At 38.5% G+C, this 24,745-nt stretch overlaps 2 protein-coding genes across 2 annotated transcripts; both read right to left on the minus strand.

Annotated features, from left to right (window-relative positions):
• Nucleotides 1-100: 100 nt before the first annotated feature.
• On the minus strand, nucleotides 101-19,172 carry LOC137865675 (death-inducer obliterator 1-like). The gene is made up of 13 exons (XM_068700937.1): nucleotides 19,132-19,172; nucleotides 18,402-18,561; nucleotides 17,598-17,736; nucleotides 15,107-15,563; nucleotides 13,999-14,158; nucleotides 13,217-13,333; nucleotides 12,899-13,006; nucleotides 12,174-12,309; nucleotides 11,502-12,045; nucleotides 10,838-10,991; nucleotides 9,716-9,805; nucleotides 8,865-9,069; nucleotides 101-2,356 (listed from the first exon to the last, which is right to left on the minus strand). Exons 1-13 carry the CDS (start codon nucleotides 19,170-19,172, stop codon nucleotides 291-293), a joined length of 4,377 nt encoding a protein of 1,458 aa, XP_068557038.1. The 3' UTR covers nucleotides 101-290.
• LOC137865636 (death-inducer obliterator 1-like) lies at nucleotides 19,041-23,753 on the minus strand. The gene is made up of 2 exons (XM_068700841.1): nucleotides 23,519-23,753; nucleotides 19,041-19,943 (listed from the first exon to the last, which is right to left on the minus strand). The coding sequence occupies exons 1-2, from the start codon at nucleotides 23,595-23,597 to the stop codon at nucleotides 19,453-19,455; spliced, it is 570 nt and encodes a 189-aa protein (XP_068556942.1). The 5' UTR covers nucleotides 23,598-23,753; the 3' UTR covers nucleotides 19,041-19,452.
• Between the last annotated feature and the right edge of the window lie 992 nt (nucleotides 23,754-24,745).

Here is a 24,745-nt window from a genome sequence, read left to right on the forward strand (position 1 = left end):
ACATGAGATGTAAAGGTATGGCTCCTAAGGTCTTGATTAAATTCTTTTATAAAATTACAATTCAAGTTACTGGAAAACATAACTTTATAATTTTGTTCTTGCCTTTTACCTATTTGAATATTGTCATTCACAGTTGTTCAAAAATTGCTAATTTGTCAGTACATTTTGTAAGGCTAGATTTACAACAGCATTTTTGTAAAGGTGAGAATATACAGTATATACTGAAGACATTGACTCAGTCCTTGCAGTGGTGTATATTATCTATGGGAAATATAACAGCAGTTATAGTTCTATGACTGATTAGTGGAAGATGAAGCTTCTGCTTCTGTTGGTTTCTGACCTTCCTTAGGTGTTTCTGGCTTCATCTCTTTACCGATCTCCCTACTTTTACTCCGATCTTTCCGATCTTTTCCTCTTTCACGATCTCGATCTCTGTCTCGATCTCGCTCTTTTTCCCTGCTTCGATCCCGGTCTCGGTCTCTGTCACGATCTCTGTCTCTGCTTCTTGATCGTTCTCTGTCACGTCTCCTGTAGGATTCTCTCTCTCTGGTTCTTGCTCTCTCTCGGTCTCTGTTTCTTTCCCAGTCTTTACCTCGCTCTAAGTCTTTCTCTCTGTCTTTGTTTTGGTTTCTGTCTCTGTTTTTATCCCATTCTTTGTCTCTGTGTCTCTCCCAGTCCCTGTCTCTGTTCCAGTTTCTGCCACGGTCTCTTTCCCAAGGTCTGCCATGTTCTCGATCCCTTCGTCTTTCCTCAAAGGGTCTGCTTTGTCGATTATCTGCTTGCTGAGGCTCTGGCTGATCTAAAACCTTGTCTTTATTTCCTCCTTCGTATCTCTCTCTCTGTCTCCCTTCAAATGTCTGGCCTCTAAATTCAAGATTTTTGCCTTCTCGGAAGTCAGATCCTGACCACTGTCCTTCTGACTCGGGCCCTTGCCCAGGAATACCAGAAAGAGGTGCAGACGGCCCAGCTTCCTCCCACATCTCCTTTCTGTGGCCTGGTGGATGACTGGGAAGGTCCAGGAGTGGTCTTGGGGTTGGCTTCATATTTTGTGGTGGCTGACCTTGGAAATGAAATCTGGAAGGGGGAGGTTCGTTTTGTTCTGGAAACATTGGAGGTGTTGCTCCTCTTGGTCCTCCAAACTGAAGCGGAGCTGGACCTCTCTGGTTGGCAAACCTGGGTGGTGGACTCCCTCCTGTCCGTTCTTCAAAGAAGGATGCTTCATTGAGCATCAGTGGTGCTGGAGGTCCTCCTTTCTGCCCAGACAAAGAAAACGGACCTCCAGCTCGGTTCTCCTCAAAGTGCTGTGGGAGAGGTCCACCCTCACCCTGAACTGGTGGAGATTCAGTTTGTTCTACAAATTGATGAGGCTGAGGGTTTCTTTGTTCTTCGTATTGCACCGCAGAAAGACCCCTGTCTGGGGGTCTTTCACTGGAAACCCAGTTATCACCACCGTAACTAAGCTGAGTAGCAGGAATTAAAGTTTTATCTTCCTTACCAAGTGAAGTCTGCAAAGTGTTTGGAAAACTCGCTTGAGGGTCACAGCTCTGGTTTAAAAGTTGTGCTTGCTGATTGGAAGATGAAGGTAAATCTACTTTTTGTGCAGCCTGTTGGTCCTGATGGAACAATTCAGTCTTCATTAGGGAAGATTTTGGTGGAGGTGACATTAAAGCATCAGACACCGAGAAGTGAGCCACTGAAACACCAACAGCTGCTCGTTGTTGTCTGAGGGCTTCTTCTTGCTCCTCAATTTGTCGTTTCTGCTCTTCTATTTGTTTGTTTAATTCTTCTAACATTTTTTGCTGTTCCACCAAGGATGAAGAAGCAGATAAATCTGGCACATACGAGGCAGGTGTTTCCACAGAAGTGTTTTTAGTGTTTTTAGCAAGAGGTTCAAAAGTCTTCTTTTTACCAAAAAGTGTCTGGAGGATGTACTCAAGAGGTGTGGTAGTTTTTGAGGATGAAGAATGCGTAGCAGTAGCACTTGTAGAAGCGGTAGCTGAAACTGGTGGCGGTACAGTACTTGTGGTTCCACTCTTAATCGAGGACAGTATTTTTAATACTGAAGGTGTAACTGATGAGGTTTCTGGAACGGGAAGTGGGGGTGGAGGTGGAGGAGATCCAGGTAGTGTTGTACTTACAGCTGAATCTCCCGAATACAGTGTGTATTTCGGAGTTTTCTTTTCTTGTGAAGAAGCTACTGGCCCCTTAGAGTACAGCGATGTTTCTGTTTCCTCTTGCACCTGAATTCGGCTGCGCTTTTTCTCTATTTTGTCTGTATCCATGGTAGTAGCAAGACGCTTCCCTTTCTGACAGATAACCAATCCAAGAATTAAATTTGGACGTGAAGACTCGAGACCTGAAAGGAAACACAAAGATTGCATATGTAAAAAAACTACTATTTTTTATCTGTGTTTTCAATAGAAACTTATCATTTTATATAATGGCAGCTATGAGTCATAACAGTAACAGTTCTTCTAAATTTCATGCAGTGACATTATCCCATAAGCCTATGTGTCTATATTTAATTACTATTTATATAAATTTGTATACAGTAACTAAAAATGTTTTAATCCTTTCCCTGATATTTTGTAAGATTGCAGTAACAGGTATGATTACTGAAAGATGTCCTTGTAAATGTCTCTAATGTTCAAAAATTAAAGTTTTCCTATTTTTGTATTATTACTTTCTTCTTATTATTGTCCACTTCCCCCCCAAATCAAATATTTCCTTTCTAAATACTTTGCAAATACATTATATGCACAGCGATACTGATAAGTGAGAAAACCTGGACAAGCAATCTAACTTTCTGTAGGGCTACGTTGGAATTGAAGAACCAGAAATAAAGAGAAAAAAACTAATGCTATTAAAACAAACAAACAAACAAACAACAACAACAAAATACAAACACTTCACTTTCTGTTACAAAGAAAGCACGAGGCATTGTTAAACTTCATAACTACATTTCTGTTCTAATCTGTGCTAAAATACCGGACTGACATTTACACCATTCCATCAAGGTGACTTTTAACACTGTTGTAGAATTGAGTTTGATGCCACAGACCCTTCCCTAAGTAAGAAATGTGAGCAGAATTACTCCATTGTGAAAGCTTCAGGCTTGAATCCCTGGAGAAGCATTTCCAGAAATGACCAGAAAGTTTCCCATAAAGAGGAAAAATGCAAACAGCTGAAGGTCTGTTTCACATGATTGTATTCCTTCCTTGTACATTCACATTTCCCACAGGCACTCGTGGAAGACAAATACAACCAGAATAAAGAGCAGGGAATAAATCCTTTAACATACAGTCAGTGGCAAATGTAGAAAAAACATATAAAGAGAGGATTTTAACTTCTGGATTTAGTGACTTGAGATCCTCATTTGGGAGCCATATTAATATTTGCATCCAGCAAGGAACCAGGAATATAGAAACGAAACTAACAGCAAAGAGATTTACTGTGGTTATATGATGAGGACTCTAAAACCTACACTGTCCCTTATATTCATGACCCTTAAGTAAGAGTTTAAAAGAAGTGTAATATATGAATTTATGTATATCTTTAGTCTCTTACTAAACAAAACCAACTGCTCACTAAGGAACAACTTATAAATAACTAATTATTGCCACTGAAAACTTCTTGATACCAGCAAAAACCCAAACTTCCCATAGTTGCAGATAAATTCTATTTGCCATTACCAGTCATAAGTATGAACCTTTGCTGAAACAACTGAATTCAAAGTTTTAAGGGGGCTCCTAAATTTACTATCTTATGAGAAAATTACATCAGCTGTTTTTATTTGTATAGCTGGAATTATATTCACGTACGCCAAGAAAGAATTAAATGAGGTAAGCCTATTTCTTAAGTTCAGTGTGAGGTTTCCTCAGCAAGAGGATTATAACCAGGTAAGTCAAGACGATGACTTCTTCAACACAGCTTCATTAAGCATAAATATTTCATTAAGCAGTAACCTGCCTAAATTCTGAAATTCTGTGTTCTTCTGACTGTGACTGGTAATAGTACAGCACGCCTGTTTTAGCCCCATAATGGAGAGACCAGCAAAATTTGGTTACTCACTAGAAGGTCTTTGCAAAAAGACAGAAAAAATTGAGGCCAATGCAAAATCTACTTGAAGTTTCCTATCAGAAGCAGCTCTCATTTTAAGTATTTTGAAAAAAAATAACACTGAAATTTGATTGAATGCATTCTAGTTCCACAGCTGATTTCAGATTACTTCAAAGTTCAGCGTTTGAGTTTTACATAGTTCTGTGGTTGAGAGGATGTTGGCCATGCTGGTTTAAATAAACTTCTATATTATTTCCTACTTGTACATTTAAAACTCAGTGCCAAGTTTTTTCCTCCAGATATAGTATTTCAGTATTTTGTGTTGCCAATTTTCACTTTCTTCCATGGTTAGAAATATATATATATATACACACGAATTATAAATGCATCAAGAAAATGACCTAGCTATAGTAACCAAAACTAAGACTTGCTTATAATTTAGTTTGCTTATAATTCTATACAGATTGCCCTTGTGAGAGGGCAGGGACGGCAAGATGTACAACGAAAGGAGGCAGGACAGGAACTAAACAAGTAATTATCTTTGGTGAATCTAAGATTATTTGGAAAGGATCACAAATCCTTGATTCACCCAGTTAAGAACTCCTTTCACCCCACTGCCTAAAAGCAATCCTAGCAATTCTGATCACTATAGTTTACTACCCCAGATGAAGTTACATTAATGCATAACATCAGGGCATAGCTCAAAAGACAGCTTACTTGGGAAGACTGTGTACACTCTGAAGAGACTCAATAGTTAGGTATGATTCACTCTGAGTGACTGCTTTACATTTTTTCTTTATCAGCATGTGAGTAACGACTCCACATTTGGTCAGCATCGACCCGTGCAGAGTATCTCTCAAATCTGTGTTCACCCTAAAAGTCCTCGTAAGCATTCACTGTTCTTCTGTCATTAACGTATTGGTTATCTGCTCTTCTGCAGAGACCTGTGATTTATCCAACTAGTCACAACATGCATCTCAAACACTGAACAATTGAAACGAGCAGGTTTCAAAAATCTATTGGACTGTGTATCTAAAATTAACAGCAAAAGGATAAAAAATCAGTTCTGAATCCCTGTAAGAGACAGAGATCATCGCTAATAAAAACAGAGTAAAACTTAAACACACGTTCAAGATAAATTCCAAAGCTAAATTAACAACGGCTATAACTGAATCTGTTTAGTTTGGTCAGAGAAGAAATCCATTAAAATTTTACATTTTGATACTGTAATTTTCAACAGATGCCTAACCCAGTTTCTAAATTCATTCAATCCAAAGCGATCACGCAGTAAGTGCTTCTTTTGGATGGAAATATACAGCCAGACCAGCACTTCAAAGCTCAGTCCCATTCCATTTCCATATCCGTAATTAGGTTTCAATATCCATAAATAGGTTAAGTGCCTAATTTTAGGTAATAACTACATGAAAATGTTGGCTGCAGTCTCCAACTATTGCTCAATAACTATCTTTCACAAGCAAGCATTTTAAGTGCTGCAAGCTATGTTAGTAGCTTTTGATGCTAAATTATTTATAAAATATTGTTAAATGCATTCTGCATTTGAAGACCACGATGGTGTTATCAAGTTACATCCTGTAATTAAATCTATTTAAACAAGATATATTAAATATTACTATGGGATTAATATATTTTTTTTTGTTAAATACGTTTTTTATTTTCATGAAATCAGTTTTGCAGTATTTATCTACGTAATGGCCACATATTGTCCCTACCATCCGCAGCTGCTAGGAAGTTAACTGTACCACTAAGGATACATCCCTAATTTCTGTACACTGATGGCAAAACTTAGGGAACAGACCTATGCCACACTTTTAACCGCAGAGACCAATACAAGCAAAGCTGCAATCATTATCAACACGCCGTTTAAATACTTGTCCCAGTTAATTGTGAAAGCATGATTGAAAACTATCAAGTTGGTGTATCTCGATTCGGTGATAGAGATCACTCCCACCACTGTAACACTGCTGCACATTACGGTACTTTTGCTGAATGGGAGTGGCTGACATCAAAAATATGTTGTTCTACTACTGCTGCTTTCCATACTGCTATGAGTACTCTAAATAGCTTGAAGAGATTTCATGCCTTCATACTTAAAAACACTTCCAAGCTTAAACTAACGGAAGAGATACTGCGGCATGCCCTCTGCTGATACACTTTTTAAATTAAAATTCTTCTATTTTAAATATGTATGGTACCCGATACATTTCCAACATTGCCAATAAATCCCTCCATAAGTGCGTCTTCCTAGTGCTAATAATGGCTGATTTTAATTTTTTTTCAAAGTGTTTTCAGATCTACAGATGAAAGTGCTAAATAGTGTTGTGTGTATGTGAAACGAGACAAACAAATTCACATACAGTAAACTACCAGAAAAAAAAAAAAAACAAAAACAATGCTGAACATCCCACCAACAGATAATATCTGGTAATAAATATCTGAGGTGGTTGAAGTGAATAAATGTGAATATCCTTCCATGTTCCTCTATATTTATATCACCCATGACAAAGTTTTGTAGATCTTCTAGGCACTACAGCAGGTCAGAGGTCCTCAGTTGTGTTCCAAATCCAGTCCATCAGAAAACAGGATTCATAACAGATTCATAATCCGTATGCACCTGATGGAGCTGGCTGATACAGCTGGAATATCCTCCAGCTAGGACTTCTGGAGTGATGGGATTATTGTCCTCTCCCTCCTCCCGCCCCCAGTCATATTTATCAAAGTATCTTATACTGTCATGTTTTTTGAGTACTTGCTAAACTCTGTTTGAAGGTACACAGATTTAAGGAGACAATGACCACTTTCCAAAAAATATTTTTATTGGGTATAAAAAACAGTAAATTCCATCAGATGTCAGTAACAAGTATGTATTACAAGTCTTTTACTCTGCGGTATTAATACATGCCTGCAAGTGTTTATACCTATGTTTCTTCTGGGCAATTACCTCCAGTTTTGAAAGAACTTTTCCTATTTACATTTTGTAAAAACCAGCCTGACATGCCTCATTTCTATGCTAAGAAGTCTGTCTACTTTTGCCAGGCCTCCACTTTAAAAGCTTCCTTTGAAATGAAATCTACAACAGAAATATAAAAGATAATGTACAAGGACAGCCTATGTTTGCTCAAGAATGCAAGGAGGAGAAGATCATTTAAATGCTTCCCTAGAGCAGCTTAAAAGCACAGCGGAAGACTGCAGACGTAGCCAAGTCAATGGCAAACTCATTCGTATATGTTACTGTCCAGAAAGGAATGTATTTCAGTTATTCGGGCTGGAAAATCTAGCCCACAGTTTAGGACTCTGTCTGCCTCCCTGTGCCAAGTGTTAACACTTACATGTTCTTGTTTTTTGGTTATGAAACAGGAATAATAGTTTTTGCCTACTTTTCAAGAACTGGGTAAATTAAAGACGACCAGGTGCTTACATTCAGCTTATAGAGACTACATGATGACTTAAGGTAGCAACAAGCTTGCCTTTTTAGCTGTAGCCTGAAAACAATGACGTAGACTGTGCACTGTTCAGGGATGGATAAGACAGGCTCAGAGTGTATGAGAAAAATCTTGTCCAAGAACACAAAGCAAGCGCCCTTTGCAATTTCATGCAGGAAAGGAGAGTATTTTCCTAGCATTACATTACTTGTTGGTGGTGTTTTTTTGTTATTGTTTTTTAAGTCGTATGCCATTAACATGTGAAAACCTGGCCAGGCAGAACACACCTCTGTTTATGAATATAAGCCCTGAGAATGCTTTATTGAGTTTAGTCCTAAACTTGTATTTGGGTAGCAGAGGACAGTCAGCTTGTCAGAAAGGTCAGCTCCTTACATGTTTTAATGTGTAATTATTTTGCGCTGTTTAGTATTTTACAAACCATCCTTACAACAACGAAGTATTGCCTTCATTGTAACCTGTAGCTCTTAAGCTCCTCAACCTGTTACTCTATATGAAAAAAGGTACTTATTTGGAAACTAAGCATATGCACCGCCTCCATCCTCAGATGAAGATGACTTCAAATTTTGTAATATAAAGGTGTTTCACATCTGAATTCATTCTCATTTCTTCTGTTTCCATGTTCAATGCACAAAGATGGAGCAAATTCAAGCCATACATTACTGCTGATAACTCTAACTAAAAATAGAAGAGCGTAATATATACCAACCTATACCACCTACTGTCTGCCACCTACGCAAAAGGAATTTGCCTGCTCCCAGGCAAACCAATGTTCTGAAGTCAGTGATTTGTCTGGAACCTGATCCAGGTAGCACAGAATATTTCAGACCCCGTGTACATGCATATTGCATGCACAGCGTAATACATACCATGAGATAACAACAATGTAGTGAAACCATAAACGTTACCTTTGTCTTCAGAGATTTCTTGACTGCTCCGTGGGATAAGAGTCTCCTACGTGATTTAGGGGACAGCACATGGCTTGTAGGGACCTAAAACTTGGTGGATTTATGGGTTGTTGAAAGTAGGGTCGGTTGAATGTTCTGATAATGTTTGCTTGTTTGTCTCAATATAGTGGCTGTTCTATGTACTCCATTTTATGGGTAAACAAATCCTCCTAACAGCAGAGATTTATCTTGTTGGAAAGGCTATGTGAGTTTCAGACCATGTCACCTTGAGATGACTGACTTTGCAATTTTTTCCTATATGCATACTTTTTAAATGTTTTTATAAAATTATATATTTTTTTAACTATGCTTACATTAAACATTCAAAACCAATTGGTCTCTGATTTACTTGTTTTGTAATTTTACCTAGCAGTTAACCTCCCCTAAATTTTGTGCTTACCTGGTCCCTCAAAGGGCAAGAGTTTGGAAGGAATTGGGTCCTTAGAACTCAGTGGGATCAGGTAGAGATTCTTGACATGTCTGTTGTTATTAGTTACAACACCAAAACAACCACGACTGCTAAAATAGGAGTAGAGAGAGATATAGGCAACTTCTTCTTCTTCTGTGGCAGGATGGAAACGAATCAAACGAATCAAAAACAATTCCTGAAATACAAAATCAAAGTGGAAAAATTCAACCTGTAACACATCAGCAAATAAAATCGTTTTCCACTTTCATCCAATATAGGATGAAAGTCTGGAGCAGCTTTAAACCAAGATTTAAGAAAATACTGTCATTCAATCGGTAATATTAAACCAGAATTAATTTTGTCATTTTCAGAAATACCAACTATTTACGTATCTCACATCAAGCTACACCTCTTTAGGTTCAGAATATTCAAATAATTATGAAAGAAATGGAAAATTCTTAGATTATATTTGCATACTGTGCTTCGTTTTTACTAAATCCATAAGGGTTTTAGTAGTAAAATTTATCACATACACTTACTAATAATTTCCTAGTCTTTTAAAATTGAATTTCTATCTTCAGTAACTGAATAAATAGATTGTTTATATTCAATCATTAAAAAACAATAGGTTGTATGAATGTTTAACTACTACACAGGGGAAAGACGATTGGCAGCTCAACAGGCAAACCTGTTTCTTCAATAAATCAAAAATTTCAATGGAATAAGTGGTAGCAGTAGTTTTCTAGGTATGATTGACATCAATATAAATTAGTAAAAAGGAAATTCTATCAAAAGCTGCTGTATATTTCTTCCTGGTTTTCCAAAGGATTTTAAGTAAATACCTTAGAAAGTGAAGATTTGAGTTTGCCAACATAATCCCAGACTGCCTTCGGTGAGATCTTCCCACCAATATGAATCGTGTCTGGTAAATCCTAAACAAGAAGCATTACATGGTCGTATAAGAAAAGGAAAGAGAGGATACAGTTTTGAACCAGCACAGATTGCCCCATCCCAGTAGCTTAGGCGATAATACAGTACTATATTTTACTAAACTTGCACATATACATTCCTAATTTCAGACGGGCTATTTCCAAAATGCAAGGAGTTCATTATGGCATATTACTGGAAGGCTGGCAGTACACACAAAACAGAAAAAGCACTGCCTGACGAAGATAGCAGTGGAAGGTCAAATACTTTTGTATGCCTATCAGCCGATTCTATTTGTTAGCTTTGCTTTTACAGGGAACCTGTTATATGTAGTGTAGCTTTTATCTACGCTTTCGATTTATCTGAAATTTTTGCACCCATATGAATTCTAGTTAGCTTCCTGTCATGATGACAGTGAAACCTGTTTTAGCAAAAACAACAAGAGAGCCACCAACCCTCCTAAGAAAAGACCTAAACTACACGCCTGAAACCCTCAATCACAACAAATACACTTCTTCAGAGAAGTTAAATAACTGCTCAGTTGTTTCATCACAAGCTGTCATACTACCTCATTAGTTGAATGTACACCCTCCCAAAATATAAAAGCAGTTGCATCAAAGTTAATCAAAGGATGATATTTTTAATAAATGGCCAAACTTTTCTAATAGATCACATCAGTGATCCATCCATCTGTTTGTGAGCAGAACAAGGCATCTCTTTCAACACACATGCTGATGATGCTTCTCGTCAAAAACTGATCTTGAAATCAAGCTATTATTCTACGTTAGATACTAACATATATATAAACATATTAACAGACGTGAGAATTCTTCACAAATACGCGAGGAATTTTTTTTAAAAGGCTTTCTCTCCTCCCCCCTGCCTCAGGCTACTGTTCCTATTACTAAAGGAGATTACTAAAGGGATGCAATTTTTTTTTGTTACACTTCCAATATAACAACATACACAGTGACCCCAGCCTTTCTAACAACAGGAACTGCAATACATTCTAAACGCATAAACATGTCAGTGCTAACCTCACTAAGATAATCAAAGCACCCGGAGACAGGATATGCTTTAGTGATAAATTTGGCCACACTCTGCATATTAATAAATCCTTTCCAAATGGTGTTGAGGCGAGAGAGGAAGAGAGAAGTATCGCTGCCTTGAGGTGAGCGTGGCTCAGCAACACTGCAAAACAAATCCAAAAGAGAAACGTTATAGAGCACAGTAAGAATGCTTCCTTCTTCTTCTTTTCTTCCCTCCTCTTATTGATCAATTACTTTATTTTAAAAAAGCAAGTAACACAAGCCTTAGTAAATGCTTTGTTAATGTTTTCCACTTTCATCCAATACAGGATGAAAGTCTGGAGCAGCTTTAAACCAACCCTCACAAACACTTAATATATTTGAATGCACATGCAGATTTAAAGTCAAATATCTTATAAGTTTTATTTATCTGTTAAAACACATTGAAGAATTTTTACTGTCAATATATAACGATGCTCAGAAAATTTTACCAACTAGAGAAGTTAAACAAGGAGATGACGAATTGAAAATTTAAAGTTCAGGTAATCGGATTTAAAGTTGAACATGCCTTTTGATTATTGGCAGGGGAGGGTAAGAAGCAAAGGGGGACAAACAAACTGAACATAGAGAGACCAGAGATTCAGTGGCTTAGCTTACTATTAAATATACACACCTGATATTGGGTGACTGATGAACAGCTAAGTATCTTGGATCTGGTGAGGATGATGGCTTTGTTAATATTGATTTGGGGACAGTCATAACTGGTTTTGACATTTCCTGCTTTGTCTCCCCTGTTGAAACTTTATCAGATGCAGTACCAGAACGCAGGGCTGTCGTCGTAGTACCTGAGGAGCCGCTCATTGGTGTTCTAGGCTCTCGGCCAGAAACTGTTACAGTTGTGACAACTGCACCAGTGCAAGAGGCAGGAAAAGTCGAACGTTCTTCAGATGAAGAATCTGTGTTGTTATGGCCTTGGGTTGTAGGAATGTAAGTTCTTTCTAAGCTTGACTGGGAAACTGCTTCTGCTGCAGGTGCAACTTCGGTTTCCTCTGTGTTTTCAGAGGCTGCCTCTTTAGCAGGCTCCGCTGCTGCTGATGGTGCAGAACTTTCATATTTTCGCTGAACTTCTGGTTTAGATTTTGACACTGCTTTTTTAGCAGAAGCCATTAATTTTATCTTCTTCGGTGGTAATTCATCTTCAGATGCTGAAATCTGACCTACAAAATTAATTTTAAAGTGTTTTTGATTACTGTTTAACAATGAAAAGGTCTGAAGAGAAAAACAAGTAAGCAAGCAATGCTCTTAATAATTCTTTTACTTCACACAAAGTCAACACTGTAGATACCTGTACAGATTTTGCTGTTCAGGTCAAAAAGATGGACTTGATGTTCCTTTGTTGTATCCTTCAACATACTGCTAAAAACGTCTAGAGAAGGAGCACTATTTACATTTTGTACAGTTTGGGTTGACTTCTGCTGCTCCTGGAAATGAACAAACACAGAAAACATTCTTGTAGATTGCTAAATTCAATCATAAAAAAATACTTTTGAAACCGTTAATTCCAGTTCTTTAAAAAGATATTAAGGGCTGTGCAGAACTACTGCTCTGAGCAGCACTTACAAAAAGATGGAATTTTGAAATATTCTTCCCCTTTTATCACTTGTTTAAGAATATCGTGTCAAACAGAGTTCTCAAATAGTATTTGTCCTCATTTCATTTCATGTAATTCTGAAGTAGATACTATCACATTAACTGCTTCCTGAGAATACAGAATTGTAATACTGATCACATTTTGGGGGGGGGGAAACAATTGGCTAAGATTTTGCTGTAAACTGAGGCAAGGGTCTGAAAAACACGCATCATCTGATATTTTAGAAGCACATGCGATATATGCCCGATATTAGGTTGTTGCATTCCTTCAAACCAAAAGGAAAATGCTCATAGCACACCTACTAGGTGATATTCTTACAGTTCATTGAAACAACCTGCATTTCTGATACAAAATTTGAGGCCCTAGTTAGCATTTATCTCCCTTGGCACCTGCATGCTAAAGCAATAGCTAATACTTATATCAGAATCAGACACCGGGGGAGAATCTTCCATATTTACATCTGGCACTTGTTCCCGTTTTACAGCTGCTTTCTTGATCTCGTGTGATTTGTTTCTTGACTCTAACATCTGAGAGAAACAAAAACACTTTAGTAACAAGTCTGCATACTGATTTTATAATTCTATTTTGTATTTTCTTATCGGTTGGCTAGTGGAAGAGAAAAAGCTTACGTTATTCATATTTCATTAGGAAGAAAACAATAAATTATGGGTGGTAAGGGCTGGTGAAGTTACTGTTAGTTCGTATCTAAGGACACACTGGAGAATTGCATTGCTTACCGCTTTGGCTGGTTTCTCCTTCCATACAGACAGTTCTTTAGATAAAAGTTCTTCGGGTTTCATTCTCACTAGTTTTGACACTGAGATTTCTCCACGAAGAACACGATGAAAAAGTCCCTAAAAAAAAACAAACAAACAAAAAAAACACTTTGTTGCCATGCTGAATAACTTAAGCAACTAACATGATTTGCAGTGCTGGACTGTCAAAACCCTTTCAGGTTTCTTAATTCCCTATTAAAAATGCCAGTTAATCTTAAGAAAACTTAGCACGGTGCAGCAACCAGAAACTAATGATGAAATCATCATGAAGTATGAATTTTCCACATTACCATAAAATATACTATCAATTCTACTGAACAGGAATTTCGAGAGATGAACTGCCACTCCTGTTTCATATCTATAGTAGAATTTTTTTTAAAAAATATTACGTTGTCTAGTCACTATTCCCATCTGCACCAGCTTCTTTTTCCTTTAAAAGATAAATTATCATGTACACAAGTGGTCTCCCATACAAACCACAGAACGTCACAGAAGAAAAACATTTATTTTTTTTCTAAGAATGCCATTCAATAAACAAATATTTCACTACAAAGGCCAATCTTAATAAAAACACGCAATCCAACTGGACTTCCATTCCAACTGGATTTTTTAATATTTGAATGGCTTTAAAACAATTTTTTAGAGCATAATTCATAAGTCTCTCTCTTGAAACTACATATTGATGTATTATTTAAAAAACAGAATATATTTCAGTACGTTTACTGTTTAAGTAAATTCCAAACCTGATTTTTTGGGTCCTTGAGATTGAAGATGATGCTACGGTATTTACTCTTGTATCGGTTGTCCGTAACTTGAAACAAATTAAACATCTCCTTTTCAATATTGAGTGCTACTTTCCCTACTTCACTCTCTGTCATGACCAGATCATCACTATCATTGACTCTGTTAAAAACAAGAAAGGGTATGCGCATTTACGTTAGGCACGAACTCTTCAGGCAGCATTCATAAAAAATACATTTTCAGAGGAAGGAGTTAACCACGCTTTTATTCACTCAGTGAGGACTTCCTTAAAACACATTTCAAAGCCAAAGTCCATCTCAGGACCTCAAAATGTCAACTATGGCAACCTTTTGCTACTGTCTACAGAAGACCACGGAAGACAGCCTTAACGAACTGAAGCCAGGTCAGTCCTTACAAATACTCCTACTCATGACACTGCAATTAGTTTGTTGTTGTTGTTTTTTGTCATGAGCTACTGAGGGAGCTAAAACACTTCAGTTTTAATCTTAGACCCTCCACTGTGAACAGCATTTCTATTTCAGAGACACTACCAGAGCACAGTGGCCTAAGTCTTGACAGCTGACAAGAGCTTTAATATTTGTGGGACAATGTTTCAGCTTTTTTTTTTTTTTTAAAAAAAAAAAAAACAAGAAAAAAAAAAAAAAAAAAAAAAGTAGTACAGTTGCTAACTTTGGGAGAAGAAGGAACCTCTGCCTCAGCAAGCCCTTCCAACCTTTCACTGTGATATTCCCTACACTATGCTTCGTACAACCCCTACATCTCCAAACACCACCATTGCCAGATATCAGCTTCAGGTCACCTGCATTAGAAACATCTCTATGCTGTGATTTAATTCTTCAACTGTAATTGTCTCTCACTACAAATGGGATAGTGACTTTTTTTTAAAGGCTTTTTCACATGCCCAATTATTTGGCATCAGATTTTTTATTTTTAATAAAGCTCTAATGCTAAAAATACTTGTAGTAATTTCTAGCACAAATTAAATCCCTTAGTATCACTTAGCAAGAAAGAAACAAAACTCTGCAGGCTAACCCTTTACTTCTAGTTGTAGCTTCCTATATAAAATAAGTGCTTTGAATTCCCACCCACCTCTTCCATAAAATTTCTTTTAGGGACTGACGAATATGTTGTCGAATCTGCGAGTTGGGCTGCGACTGGATAGGGCTAGCTTGTGTTTTTGCTTGACTACTTCCAGATGCAGTAGAAACGGAAGACGGCAAAGGCCTTTTGAGTCCTCCAGCCAAACTGGATGCAGCTAGTTTTTTGGAAGCTGGCGAGTCATGAGAAGAAGCTGGTTGTTTTGAAGGAACGCCGCCTGTTGAAGGGCATGGTTTCTTGGGAATTTCACCTTTGAAACTCCCAGCAGGTTTAAGCGTCTGCTTCATTAGCGATGATGTGCTAGACACGGAAGGGGACTTCTTTGGAGGAGAATTTTTAGTGAGGGAAGATGCATGTTTCTCCACCATAGATGCTGAAGCAATAGCTTTCTTTGATGCCCCTATAAACTCTGTCGCTTTATCTTTGTTTCTCTTCGCTTCCTTTTGAGCTGTTAAAACAAAGAAGAAAATGCAGTATTAAATGCTTAACATTATAACTTCCTGTTTCTGAAGACCAGCTGTCAACCTATAAGGAAGTCTGTGAAATACCTCTGGAGAACTACCAAGTATATAATTTAAGCCATTCATTTTTAAAGCCTTTTTAAAAGCCTTTTTAAAAAATGTGTAAAAGTTGACTTTTTTAAGAAGAAGTTTGCCTTGGATCCTGCAGAGAGCACTTCTCAGAGACTGTCTGAAGAGTTTAAAAGAGTTGCATTTTGGTTGTAAAGGTTGAAAATCTCAGTCACAAGCTATGCAAGAAAATTAAAAAAAAAAAAAAAAAAAGACACCACCTTCAAAGATTCCTGAGTTGGACTTCATGATTAAGCTTCAAAACAAACAAACAAACAAACAAACATTTTCACAAAGCCTTTAAAAAAAAAAAAAAAAGCAACACAACCCATATCTCACATTTAAGCAGAAATCCTCGCTCCAAACTTTCTACTTTAAGGAGCAAGCAAAGAGAGTCAAGTTAAACAACAAATCAATTGCTTAAAATTTTAAATATACGTTCAAGCCATTTGGTTACTACTATGAGTATCACACTGTCACTATAAACTGTCAGATCTTCTCATTTACTTTCCAGTTAAACTCTAGATTTGATACTATAATATTTAATAATTAAATATTAAAACCATTGCTCAAACTGCGGCTAATTAATTTAAAGGTTCCAAGGGAAACCAAGAAACAGCTCCTGAGATGAAGTTGTTCTGATTAGAAAAGCTAAAGTTACTTCCCGAAAAGTCTTTTTTCTCCTCATAAATCTGCATTTGACTACTGACCAGTTTGTGATTTCTTTATTTTTTAATTATTATCTGATGTTTTAAGCTAGCAAGGTTTTGTAATCAGAATTAGCCCCAATTTGATTACTGTTTAAAAATGAAAAGGTCTGAAGAGAAAAACAAGTAAGCAAGCAATGCTCTTAATAATTCTTTTACTTCACACAAAGTCAACACTGTACATACCTGTAAAGATTTTGCTGCTCAGGTCAAAAAAATGGACTCGATGTTCCTTTGTTGTATCCTTCAACATACTGCTAAAAACGTCTAGAGAAGGAGCACTATTTACATTTTGTACAGTTTGGGTTGACTTCTGCTGCTCCTGGAAATGAACAAACACAGAAAACATTCTGGTTGATTGCTAAATTCAATCATAAAAAAATACTTTTGAAACCGTTAATTCCAGTTCTTTAAAAAGATATTAAGGGCTGTGCAGAACTACTGCTCTGAGCAGCACTTACAAAAAGATGGAATTTTGAAATATTCTTCCCCTTTTATCACTTGTTTAAGAATATCATGTCAAACAGAGTTCTCAAATAGTATTTGTCCTCATTTCATTTCATGTAATTCTGAAGTAGATACTATCACATTAACTGCTTCCTGAGAATACAGAATTGTAATACTGATCACATTTTGGGGGGGGAAAACAATTGGCTAAGATTTTGCTGTAAACTGAGGCAAGGGTCTGAAAAACACGCATCATCTGATATTTTAGAAGCACATGCGATATATGCCCGATATTAGGTTGTTGCATTCCTTCAAACCAAAAGGAAAATGCTCATAGCACACCTACTAGGTGATATTCTTACAGTTCATTGAAACAACCTGCATTTCTGATACAAAATTTGAGGCCCTAGTTAGCATTTATCTCCCTTGGCACCTCCATGCTAAAGCAATAGCTAATACTTATATCAGAATCAGACACCGGGGGAGAATCTTCCATATTTACATCTGGCACTTGTTCCCGTTTTACAGCTGCTTTCTTGATCTCGTGTGATTTGTTTCTTGACTCTAACATCTGAGAGAAACAAAAACACTTTAGTAACAAGTCTGCATACTGATTTTATAATTTTATTTTGTATTTTCTTATCGGTTGGCTAGTGGAAGAGAAAAAGCTTACGTTATTCATATTTCATTAGGAAGAAAACAATAAATTATGGGTGGTAAGGGCTGGTGAAGTTACTGTTAGTTCGTATCTAAGGACACACTGGAGAATTGCATTGCTTACCGCTTTGGCTGGTTTCTCCTTCCATACAGACAGTTCTTTAGATAAAAGTTCTTCGGGTTTCATTCTCACTAGTTTTGACACTGAGATTTCTCCACGAAGAACACGATGAAAAAGTCCCTAAAAAAAAACAAACAAACAAAAAAAACACTTTGTTGCCATGCTGAATAACTTAAGCAACTAACATGATTTGCAGTGCTGGACTGTCAAAACCCTTTCAGGTTTCTTAATTCCCTATTAAAAATGCCAGTTAATCTTAAGAAAACTTAGCACGGTGCAGCAACCAGAAACTAATGATGAAATCATCATGAAGTATGAATTTTCCACATTACCATAAAATATACTATCAATTCTACTGAACAGGAATTTCGAGAGATGAACTGCCACTCCTGTTTCATATCTATAGTAGAATTTTTTTTAAAAAATATTACGTTGTCTAGTCACTATTCCCATCTGCACCAGCTTCTTTTTCCTTTAAAAGATAAATTATCATGTACACAAGTGGTCTCCCATACAAACCACAGAACGTCACAGAAGAAAAACATTTATTTTTTTTCTAAGAATGCCATTCAATAAACAAATATTTCACTACAAAGGCCAATCTTAATAAAAACACGCGATCCAACTGGACTTCCATTCCAACTGGATTTTTTAATATTTGAATGGCTTTAAAACAATTTTTTAGAGCATAATTCATAAGTCTCTCTCTTGAAACTACATATTGATGTATTATTTAAAAAACAGAATATATTTCAGTACGTTTACTGTTTAAGTAAATTCCAAACCTGATTTTTTGGGTCCTTGAGATTGAAGATGATGCTACGGTATTTACTCTTGTATCGGTTGTCCGTAACTTGAAACAAATTAAACATCTCCTTTTCAATATTGAGTGCTACTTTCCCTACTTCACTCTCTGTCATGACCAGATCATCACTATCATTGACTCTGTTAAAAACAAGAAAGGGTATGCGCATTTACGTTAGGCACGAACTCTTCAGGCAGCATTCATAAAAAATACATTTTCAGAGGAAGGAGTTAACCACGCTTTTATTCACTCAGTGAGGACTTCCTTAAAACACATTTCAAAGCCAAAGTCCATCTCAGGACCTCAAAATGTCAACTATGGCAACCTTTTGCTACTGTCTACAGAAGACCACGGAAGACAGCCTTAACGAACTGAAGCCAGGTCAGTCCTTACAAATACTCCTACTCATGACACTGCAATTAGTTTGTTGTTGTTGTTTTTTGTCATGAGCTACTGAGGGAGCTAAAACACTTCAGTTTTAATCTTAGACCCTCCACTGTGAACAGCATTTCTATTTCAGAGACACTACCAGAGCACAGTGGCCTAAGTCTTGACAGCTGACAAGAGCTTTAATATTTGTGGGACAATGTTTCAGCTTTTTTTTTTTTTTTAAAAAAAAAAAAAAAAAGTAGTACAGTTGCTAACTTTGGGAGAAGAAGGAACCTCTGCCTCAGCAAGCCCTTCCAACCTTTCACTGTGATATTCCCTACACTATGCTTCGTACAACCCCTACATCTCCAAACACCACCATTGCCAGATATCAGCTTCAGGTCACCTGCATTAGAAACATCTCTATGCTGTGATTTAATTCTTCAACTGTAATTGTCTCTCACTACAAATGGGATAGTGACTTTTTTTTAAAGGCTTTTTCACATGCCCAATTATTTGGCATCAGATTTTTTATATCTAATAAAGCTCTAATGCTAAAAATACTTGTAGTAATTTCTAGCACAAATTAAATCCCTTAGTATCACTTAGCAAGAAAGAAACAAAACTCTGCAGGCTAACCCTTTACTTCTAGTTGTAGCTTCCTATATAAAATAAGTGCTTTGAATTCCCACCCACCTCTTCCATAAAATTTCTTTTAGGGACTGACGAATATGTTGTCGAATCTGCGAGTTGGGCTGCGACTGGATAGGGCTAGCTTGTGTTTTTGCTTGACTACTTCCAGATGCAGTAGAAACGGAAGACGGCAAAGGCCTTTTGAGTCCTCCAGCCAAACTGGATGCAGCTAGTTTTTTGGAAGCTGGCGAGTCATGAGAAGAAGCTGGTTGTTTTGAAGGAACGCCGCCTGTTGAAGGGCATGGTTTCTTGGGAATTTCACCTTTGAAACTCCCAGCAGGTTTAAGCGTCTGCTTCATTAGCGATGATGTGCTAGACACGGAAGGGGACTTCTTTGGAGGAGAATTTTTAGTGAGGGAAGATGCATGTTTCTCCACCATAGATGCTGAAGCAATAGCTTTCTTTGATGCCCCTATAAACTCTGTCGCTTTATCTTTGTTTCTCTTCGCTTCCTTTTGAGCTGTTAAAACAAAGAAGAAAATGCAGTATTAAATGCTTAACATTATAACTTCCTGTTTCTGAAGACCAGCTGTCAACCTATAAGGAAGTCTGTGAAATACCTCTGGAGAACTACCAAGTATATAATTTAAGCCATTCATTTTTAAAGCCTTTTTAAAAGCCTTTTTAAAAAATGTGTAAAAGTTGACTTTTTTAAGAAGAAGTTTGCCTTGGATCCTGCAGAGAGCACTTCTCAGAGACTGTCTGAAGAGTTTAAAAGAGTTGCATTTTGGTTGTAAAGGTTGAAAATCTCAGTCACAAGCTATGCAAGAAAATTAAAAAAAAAAAAAAAAAAGACACCACCTTCAAAGATTCCTGAGTTGGACTTCATGATTAAGCTTCAAAACAAACAAACAAACAAACAAACAAACATTTTCACAAATCTTTAAAAAAAAAAAAAAGCAACACAACCCATATCTCACATTTAAGCAGAAATCCTCGCTCCAAACTTTCTACTTTAAGGAGCAAGCAAAGAGAGTCAAGTTAAACAACAAATCAATTGCTTAAAATTTTAAATATACGTTCAAGTCATTTGGTTGCTAGTATGAGTATCACACTGTCACTATAAACTGTCAGATCTTCTCATTTACTTTCCAGTTAAACTCTAGATTTGATACTATAATATTTAATAATTAAATATTAAAACCATTGCTCAAACTGCGGCTATTTAATTCCCACCAACTATTCCATTCACAATATCCAAAACTGCCATTTAATGTTTTTTCTAACATCAATATATTGACAATACACATAACGCACAAGAAAATTTACAAATTACAAGCGAAGACTCCATATACTGAAGTTATAATTGCACAGGACTTTAAAAACAAGCATTTCTGTAGGTTGCATTTCACCTGTCCACATTTTGGCACTGACGGGAACAATTCAGCAAAACGTAATAAGCCAAAACACACTCTCCATCCAGCAAACGTGATGTGCTCCACTTCAGTTTGCCAGAAGTCTCGTTTACAGGACATCAGAGTTACCGTGGGCAGAGTTACCGTGACACATTCGTTGTGACAGCAAAGGTTCCGAGGGAAACCAAGAAACAACTCCTGAGATGAAGTTGTTCTGATTAGAAAAGCTAAAGTTACTTCCCCAAAAGTCTTTTTTCTCCTCATAAATCTGCATTTGACTACTGACCAGTTTGTGATTTCTTTATTTTTTAATTATTATCTCATGTTTTTAATCAGAATTAGTCCCACAGCCCCATCTGCAGAGAGCTATGTGCTTCCCGGGAAGGATGCAGAAATTTAACTTTGGTTCATTTCACCACGAACCAAATGGACCCTTTTGGTCTTCCATACCTGCTACAGTGAGAGCAGACATTATCAGGAAGGGTCTAACAACCGATTTTTCTCAGACTTGAGGGGGACAAAGGTAGGGAGCACCCTTCTGAAGCCCAGTTCAAGAAATCCTATAACAGCATACTGTTTGAACAGAAATACACCTCAGAAAGGGGAAGATTTGGATTACCTAAGAAACAATGTCACTACTCATTTCTGAGTGAAACAGCCTTCCCACCTTTGCCGGTCGTTAAATTCTGTTAGACGCTGAGCATTTGTAGTAGGCACCTCCAGCAGAACGCAAGCTTGTAACGAGCTGCACTACACTGCCTCTTACTGCCAGCATGTTTCACCACCAATACACAAGCTGCTGGTTAAGATGAACCATAAAACCGATGCTGTACCTGCATTTTCATAAGGCCAGGCAGAGAAGCAGGTGCTAAACGTTGCCTGGAATACAAAGTGAAGAGGAGGATGCAGAAGCACTAGCTATGTGGATCCACTGTGAGTGGATGCCTTGCTAAAGGTTTCTGAGTGAAAATTATCTGAAGTGTAAGATGAAACACACTACATTAAATCATTCCAAAGAGCGTGAAGATCTTACTAGAGATTAAACTTCTTGTTCACCCACTGTTCCCGTACTTTTCCCTAGGGACTGGTCTCAAGTACTGACAAACTGAACACAAACCCAGGGGGATGTTGAGCTGGACTCATACGGACTTCTCTTCTCTTTCTATTATCTCCCAAAGCCTACCCCACTAACCTTACACTATCCGTCAGGAGGCATTGAGCTATCCCAGGAAGGAGAACAGGGATCAGAAACTATCAGTGACATTTTCAGTTTGGTCTAATGAGGCACCTGGAACTTCATACACTGAGGTAAAAAGCTGAACTACTTTGAATGAACAGTCTTGAAAAGCTAGAAGATGAATATCCAAAATATGTGTACAATAAGGTTGTGAGAATTTCTCTACTTCTGGTTCCTGGTTTATCTTCTGCCCAGACTTGTCTCTTCAGGCCGGTGGGACAGCGCACCTCTGTCTCACTACGGAGCGGCAGGACAGCACAGCTCAGGGTTCAAAATGACCACAGTACAATTCGGTCCTCGGTGCTATGATTTTAGTTCTTTTGGGTTGCAGCAGAAGTACAAAACATGAAATACTAAGCTTACATTCCATACTTACAGTTTTATCATCTGTTCAAATTCGTTAACAAGCATGCTGATGGAACTAAGAACAGCAGTTAAGATATTGTGTATATAAAAAATATATCCGTGCCCCAAACCTTCCTGTGTTCTCCAACGGCTATATCATGGTAAAACTATATACATGTAAAATAAATAAATAAATGGCACTAGCACAAAGGTAGATTGAAGTTCCCAGGGTTGATAGGCAGCAGCATCAGTATGGGTTCAAGAAGAAAGATGCACAAGCATCCTTTATTCTGCCAGTTCACGTCATGGCTATTTTGAAATGTTTCTACAGTAGAGCACATAACTCAATGCTTCTTTAGACAACAGAAAATGAGCAGATATTTCAGCCTCATGGAAGTCTAACAGTCTCACAAACTAAAATACTACTTTATAATTACAACTGTCTACCTAACTACTTGCTGGCAGGGATTCTGCATGTAGTAAAAGATACCTACACTACATAGGCTATTCGGTGTTTCAGAACACCTGTGAAGTACTTTCTCAAATCTGCAGGACACCTCACTACATTTGAAGGATAGTGAAGTGGTGTGTGTGTTTTGACAAAGTATCGAAGGTACTTACATCCTACATATGTTAACAACCTCATCTTAAAAAAAAAAAAGAAAACACCCTCATATCCCATTTTGACTATGACAAAATGGATCGGCCCTGACAGATTTTTTTGGTTTACTGACAGGATTAGTGTTCTGCCAGACAATCCAGCTGCACCAACTCACGCTGTCCTTGCACAGCTCTTGTATCCAATGCACAGGAGGGCAGGAGCACACAGCCCAGCGCGGGGAAGGAGCAGGACTGCCTCTTCTGGCAGCAGCTCACCAGTCCCATTGCCTCAGCTGCAAGGCGAGCATGCCCCCCAGCTAGCACCATCTTCTGATGGGCGCTGTGGCTGGTGCGTGTTTGGAAAAGTTACCAGAAGTGAGTACTCTTTTCAGAGAGCAGTATACCAACACAGGAGGGTCCCCGCCGCCCCTTCAGCCCACCCTAGCGCTGAGGGGACCGAAGGCTCCCCCCGGGCAGCTCCAACCCCGCAAGGCCTACCGAGGAGCCGCCGCCAACAGCCGCCCAACCGCCCCCCTGCCGGCGCCTGCGCCCTGAGGGCGGCTTCGCCAACCGCCATGAGGCGGCGGCTCGGCCCCTCGCCGTCCTGCCGGGCACCATCGGGCTCCGAGCCCCGCAGGGACGGGTGCTGAGCCCTCCTTGCTGGTCCCGGCTTCGAGGGCTGTGCGTTTTGTTTCAGTTTAGGCTGTGGAGAAAGCGGCGGGGTGGGCGCGGAGAGCGCGGTCCGTGAGGGAACGGCGAGGGGAAGGAAGGGGAGCGCTGAGGGGAGGAAGGGCTGCAAAGGTTTTAAGCCTATTGTTTGGTGGTTTTTTTTGCTTTTTTTTCCGCGTCAAGCCTCCCCATTCGATGCGAATGGTGCAGGAATGCATCGCCTAACACGAGTCGGAGAACCTCAAAGCCTTCGCTGAGGGAACCGCAGCCGCAGAGCAGGCAGCAGAGCTCAGCTGCTGAGCACAACGAGGCTCGCTCATTTCGGCGGCTGTGTGGCCTCAGCCGCTCCCGGTGCCTAAAAATAAAGCCAAAATAAAAATAAAATTAAAAAAAAAAAAAAAAAAAAAGCCGTATGGGAGCTCAGCGGCCCCGGCCGGGGCTACGCACACGGTCCGGGGCTGCCTCAGCTGCCCACCCGCGCACCAGCCATCAGGAGGGGAAATCGTGGGAGGAAAAAAAGCCACGATGTTTTGAAATTAACACGTGTGTTTTGTTTCTTTGTCGCAGGGTGCTCTCTCCTCCCTTTCTGCCTTCCCCTCCCCTCCTCCCCCCGAGGAGCACGTCTCCGCAGCACTGGAGGCAGGAGCCTGCTACACGCAGGTACGGTGGAGGTAAACGCCTTGGGAATGCACCTGTGTGTAAAAACTTTTCTGACATAAACCGACTCAAAAAAAGCCCCTTTCCAGTCTTCTGGAGTTGTCAAGTGGTATTACCGCATCATGCCATGAAAATGAGCGAGGTGCATTTATGGTTCCTTAACGGTGAACAGATTCTCCAAACTAATCTGTGATAAAAGAGTGTTTCCTCTAAGGAAAAAGAAAACTTTCACCTATCTATTTCACAACAATGAAAGGTCTGGGAATCTAGTATTTCCACAGCTCAAAGCCAAAATAGATTACTTAGTTATTCATTTCTCCAGATCTTTTTGGTGTAAAATCTGAAAGTAACTCAAACAACAAAATCTTCAGAATAAATTAGGGCATGTGTTAGAACTGA

This window comes from Anas acuta, chromosome 16 (assembly GCF_963932015.1).
Source record: "Anas acuta chromosome 16, bAnaAcu1.1, whole genome shotgun sequence".
Taxonomy (NCBI): domain Eukaryota; kingdom Metazoa; phylum Chordata; class Aves; order Anseriformes; family Anatidae; genus Anas; species Anas acuta.